Below are 6,000 nucleotides of genomic sequence, written 5' to 3' on the forward strand. Positions count from 1 at the left end.
ACACATCTAGATATTTATCTATTTATGAAATGATGAGTTTAGGAGTAATTCAAACCAGAGTAATGGTGTAGAGATGTGCACAGAGCTGTATGCATGTTGTAACTATGATTAAATTACATGTACATACAGTATATACACCGCTTAACCCTCACCGGGGTCGCGGGGGGCTGGAGTCTATCCCAGCTGACTTAGGATGAAAGCAGGGGGGTGTCCCCCAGGTGGACCCTGGTGACCCTGGACAGGTCACCAGTCTATCACAGGGCTACACTTAGAGACAGACAACCAAGCACACTCACATTCACACCTACGGACAATTTAGAATCACCAATTAACCTCAGCAAGTTTTTGGACCTTGGGGCAGGAAGCTGGAGAACCCAGAGAGAACCCACGCTGCACAGGAAGAACATGCAAACTCCATGCAGAAAGATCCCGGTGTCCTCACTGACGACCTCCTTGCTGTGAGGCAACGATGCTAACCACCGCTCACCTTGCAGCCCAATTAAATTAGATATAAATTCAAAATTGTATTTCTGGCTGCTGAGAAGCAACTGGCATTGCTGCAAAAGTCAAATCATGCAGTTTCATCTGATATGTGCTACACCTCTCTACTATAAATACTTTGAGAGCAATTCGAGAAAAGGAATGTTAATTTTTAGATTGTTTTGTTTTGTTTTTTTTCAGCTTATTATCACAATATACAATAAATTACCACGTCAGGTTTTGCTGTGAGGTTTTACAATATTGTTTCCATCAGAGGTTTTCAGGTCTGCATTAAACCCTATGCATATCAAAAAAGAGGTAGGCCATCTTACTCAGGCCTCAGATGGAGAAAAGATTGCTGTATTACTCTATTTCTTCATTAAAAATCAAATAGTAGCACACTGGAATTCTGTCGTACTTACAGAATTAAGCTAAATTACTGTTGTTTCCATCTTTTTTGGCATGATGGACATGACATGACTTACCAGCGTTCCCTGTTTGGAGGTCTGTGTGGCCAGGTTCACAGGTTCCCTCTCCAAAGCTTGAAGCATGCGAAACATGTCTATGGTTAATTCACTGAACTTCACCTGAAAAAGGAAGGAAAAAAAACACTGATTTCAGTTTAATGTTGCAGGATTTATGGAGAGTCAGTACTTTGGCCATAGTTGTTCTACAGATGATACAAATGTCAGGTTGCTACACAGAAATTTGTTTGCAGGTTGACAAAGTAAAAGCCTTCAAAGACAAATTAGAGTTTATATAATAGTGAGTGAGAAAAATTGACTATTTTAATCCTCTCCAAACTACTTTTATAGGAATTTTAGTGTTTTGGTCAGTGAGTTATTCCAGCCAGAAGAGGGCACTGCAAATACTCATCTCTGAAGAACGTGTTACATAGTTAGTGTAGCCTGCACTGGGAACAGAAGTAAGCCAGAGCAGAGACACAGAGGGCAAGGAGGGGTTTGTCATACATGTTAGACCAGTGATGAAAATAACACAGAACTCAGAGGTAGTGAGAGCAAAAAGGAGGTACTTCCCCAAAATTAATTTACATGGCGAAAAAAACCCAAACATTTTTGCATTACCATTAAATTGCCTTTAAGAAGGATCCCCCTCAAAACAAGACAAAAGTAGAGACTGGCTTTTCTTTAACCCAATTATAAATTATAAAGTCATATGTATATTTTTAAAAGCAAGTAGACACTGGGTTGAAATGTCACTCTATTATTCACATACTTTTGGAGGGCTCTATGATACGCCCGAAAAATCAGCAATGATGTACTTTCTTTACTCAAAACTTTTTACCCGGAAAAAAATGCAGACAATCTATATGTGATTTTATGAATTCTGTTTCTAAGAAAATTCTCAAATAAAAGTGTTAAATGCATCAAGTTCTCAGAATCCATTCGTCCCCAAGAGGCAACTTAAGAACGACCCAGTTTATATGACCGATTCTTGTATCAAACCCTGTGTCTTTAACTAAATGGACGTAAAGAAAGCATTATCAAATCATGCATTGGTGTTAATATGCTGCTGGTTGTGGGTAGAGACAGTGAGCTTAGGACATGCATAGCTATCAAACTGGTTCACACTGGTGACACAACTGGCATACTTACTGAAGTGCAAATCAGATAACATCAATATTCAAGTTATTATGTTCAAGATTAATTTAGGAAAAAACATAAACAAGAGAGCTGCAGGTATTGCTGTAGATTCTAAACAGAATGTTTGACATAGCACATTTGAGATACATTAACTCAAGCTTTCTCCAACAAGACAGGTCAACAACTGTGCTGATGATTTATATGTAGTGTTAGGAAAAGTGAATTAGAATTAGTGGGTTAGAACCTGGTTGTTACAGTTGCCGATGATTAGTGCGTCAGCAAGGACGAGCTGCCCAACCACCATGCCTTGTTCCAGCGGAGGCACACTTCCCTCCTGCAGTCGATTGCTGGTGACGACAACAGAATTGTTGTCGTTCAGAACTACCACCGGATCTGCCTGTTTTACACAAACAAACGGAGAGGAGCAGCAGTGAGACAGAGCTAGTCCAGTGTCAGCCAGCCCACAACTCAACTCAAAGAAAGACACTTCTGTATGTAGCTTGCTGTAGGTCCAAAAAGATGAAAATGTACAATTTACATTCTGAATAATGAGATAGCCAACAGCACTGAGAAGTAATACGTTTGGAGAGTTGGTTACCTCGACAAAAGCTGCCACTTCTTGTAGAACCAGGTTCCATTCCAACTGGTCCTCTGTGTTGAATCGCTGTGTGTAGTCTTCGATTTCCTCGGATAACTCCTACAGTAACAGACAGGAAGGAAGAGCCAGATGTGGGACACTTGAAAACACAACCACTTATTTCAGATAATTTGTTAGATTTAGGTCTCATGCAAATTGGATTGCAAGAGTTTTAAAATGGTAACAGATTTTGAAATTGGGTTGTAATACACAGAAGGAAAACTTCCCAGATGTTCTTTTCTCTAATCTAAGTCATAGACGTCACAAGAGTTATTAATCAGGGCTCATCACAGGATGGGATAGTCTCAATATTATCATTCCACAGCGAGAAATCATGGAGCAGTGCACCAATTCATATGATCTCATGGAGCGAAAAATGACGACTTGCAACAACTTGCTTTAAGGTTAATAAAATTTTGTAACTGGAAAAAAATAACAGCAAGAAACTAAACAAATCTGACTGCGAAAACAATTGGAGGAATGCGGTCAGCAAGACACGTTTTTTCTTCAGCAAAAACTGGAGGGGAGAGTTTAACTGTCAGGTTTAATATCTGTAGCTAACATTCGCTTCAGGGGTTAGAATATTTAGCGTTGCTTGGCAACAGCATCCACTGCTTCCAGCACTTTTGAGATACTCGTGACCATTTACATTTTAACTAACAAAAGGGTAGTTCTGATGAGTCTGTGAGTAGATCAGCAGGTTTCAGTCTGGATCCGTAAAGCCTTGATTCCCAAATAATCTGGTCTGAACATGAGTGCAGACGAAGATTCCACACCAGATTTCTCCAAAGATTGTTGGGAGCAGTTAGAAAAGAAGAAATCACCCCCAAAACTCCTGTAGTTTAAGCCCAGCTTTATAGAAAAAGAAAGCACCAAAATATAAGCAAATGCTACACAATCTCTCCATGTTTCCGTAGCTTTGGAGAAGTTGTTGAATCATAAAAAGAGAACTCATCTTCATACTTATGTTTGTAGGAGTCCTTGCTTTGAGTTTATTAAATACCTGCAGCATCAAACAGCACGAGGATCCATATGACCATCTCCAGAGAGTTGTAGATATTTAAGCAGTCACTTCATTAACTCCATAAAGTGATAAATAATCCCTGACATGAAGACAGGATCGATCTGGATCTAATAACAAGTCACACTGTGTACATTTCTTCACCTCAGACAGGTTAGCTGTCACATACAGAGTCACAGTTGATCAGTTGCTGGTGAATAATTTGTGGCATAGCAGACGTCCTCTGGTTGAGTCCTGAGCTCCAGAACAGCAGCTGGGATATATTTTTATAATTTTAGTGCTGGTAAAGATTATTATCACACAAGGATGGAATTTTCACTGTTTAGGTAACTATTCGTAAACGGGGCTATTAGTTATGTGGACCATGTGAAAGGCTTGTTCTTACTTTAGACTTTGTTTATTAGTGCATTAATGTGCCCTATACACTACACATCACTTAATATACTGTCCAGTGAATTAAGCATATGTTGTCCAATTTTGCCACGAGGAACATGAACATAAAAACTGACCTATGATGACAGAATGCCATCACTTTACCAGACAGATAAATCAGCAAAGCTTAAGTAAAAAGGGCTTGAGAAATGATGTATACAGGTGTATCCACATTCCCACTGAAATCAATACTATCAATGCTATTTAAGGCACACAGGGGAAAGGGGTAGGTGTTTGTGTTTCACAGAAAACCAAAGCTGCACAGTAACAAAGTTCACCTCCCTCAGTATGATAGTTTAAAAATGTTGCTTCCATACCTTCACCAAAACTTTGACTAGGTCCATCTTGTTCAGCAGTAAACAGACGACTATGTAGCGAGCATAATATCGAAGCTTCTTCACTACTAATTCAGGCCTGATCAAAGAAAAAAAGAAGATGAATGTTATGGTTTACTTTTTAATCTCAACATTCCAACTAGCATGCTTGTCTTTTTTTATGCACATTTGATGAACGTATCTGTACTCTGTCGACTGAGGAAAGTAATATTTGGCTCATTTTTATAACAGAAGAAATCTTTAAATAACTAAGTGTCCAAACTGTTTATTAGAAACTAGGCAGGGATTGATTGGTTATCTGCCTGGTCCTGCCCATACCACTATGTACCTGGTAAATTTTATGACAAAAAGCCTGTAAACAGTGACGAAAACATGTTGATGTTTTTTTTTATTTAAAGTTTCGTTAAAAAAAAGTTTGAAACTTACCTGTCCTCTTTGTTGACCTGAAAGTAGTAGGACCGCTGGCGGATGGCTGAGTAGAATGAAAAGGCCTCATTCAGGTAACTTGTTTCTGAGGTACGAAGGCTGTCATTAAAGAGCAGGACGAATAGAATAGAATATGAAATCTGAATCGATTACACCTAATTTACAAATTATAAGTGGTAAATTAATATGATAGTAATGAAATTGAAGGTAGAGTCTGGGATTCTGGAGAAATATTGTTGATAATTACCATATTAAACTGGTTAGTCTGTGCCATATTTACCATCCTTCTCTCTCCCAGTGACTATCTGACAATGGTGAGACAGTGATAGCAGCTGGAGTGTGGTTCAGACAGAGTGCGACTTACTAGTAGTGGTAGTAAAGCTGCCCAATTTTGGATGCAACTTCCCCAATCTGCCATCTCTTCAAGCCATACCGGCTGTCAAGAACCTGCCTGTCAATAAATATTAAGATACAACACTGAGGAAAATTCAACAGTCACAGCAGCATCTGGCAAACTACACTGTAGAAGTCATTACCTTTTTTAAGTGTGCCTATATGTGTGTTAATCAACTAAGAAACATACACTGTTACAATTGGGCTTGATTTAGATTCATATTTCACGAGAATGTACTGAATACTTGTTCAAAAAAGTTCATCAGAGCTTTTCAAAGTCCTGAACTACTACAGACAGGAATCATGCAAAATTAATTTTTGAATCACTAAACTGCTCAAACAAATTGCGAACCTACATTTCACTGAACCATCATACTTTAAACATAGCATTCTTTGTTCACCCACTGAAACTTGGTAAACGCTGTGAATTAACAGTAAGAGATGGAAGTAACCTGTGCTGTTGCTGGAATTTCCACAGCTTAGTGTAGACATCAAAAGTCCGCCCAAAGTAGGACTGCCACTGCTTGTGTCCATACTGAGGAAGGTCTCTGCAGCAAAGAGCACAATAAAAAGACAGAGGAGAAAAAAAGGAAAACAATCACACATGTGAAACTCAAGTGAATGCTTTCAGTCTCCCAAGCATCAGACTACGATTGACCCTGAGGCCCAAAC

General features: G+C 39.0%; 1 protein-coding gene across 1 annotated transcript in view; it reads right to left on the reverse strand.

Annotated features, from left to right (window-relative positions):
- scai (suppressor of cancer cell invasion) overlaps positions 1–6,000 on the reverse strand; it is a 36,235-nt gene that overhangs the window by 10,290 nt on the left and 19,945 nt on the right. Inside the window, exons 3-9 of the mRNA XM_008304182.1 lie at positions 5,781–5,876; positions 5,300–5,386; positions 4,936–5,034; positions 4,492–4,588; positions 2,683–2,781; positions 2,329–2,481; positions 966–1,067 (exon numbers count right to left, since the gene is read on the reverse strand). Of these exons, the coding sequence (XP_008302404.1) occupies positions 966–1,067; positions 2,329–2,481; positions 2,683–2,781; positions 4,492–4,588; positions 4,936–5,034; positions 5,300–5,386; positions 5,781–5,876 (733 nt within the window). The remainder of the gene's footprint in view (positions 1–965; positions 1,068–2,328; positions 2,482–2,682; positions 2,782–4,491; positions 4,589–4,935; positions 5,035–5,299; positions 5,387–5,780; positions 5,877–6,000) is intronic.

The sequence above is a fragment of the Stegastes partitus genome, unplaced genomic scaffold, assembly GCF_000690725.1.
Source record: "Stegastes partitus isolate 25-593 unplaced genomic scaffold, Stegastes_partitus-1.0.2 Scaffold2154, whole genome shotgun sequence".
Classification (NCBI taxonomy): domain Eukaryota; kingdom Metazoa; phylum Chordata; class Actinopteri; family Pomacentridae; genus Stegastes; species Stegastes partitus.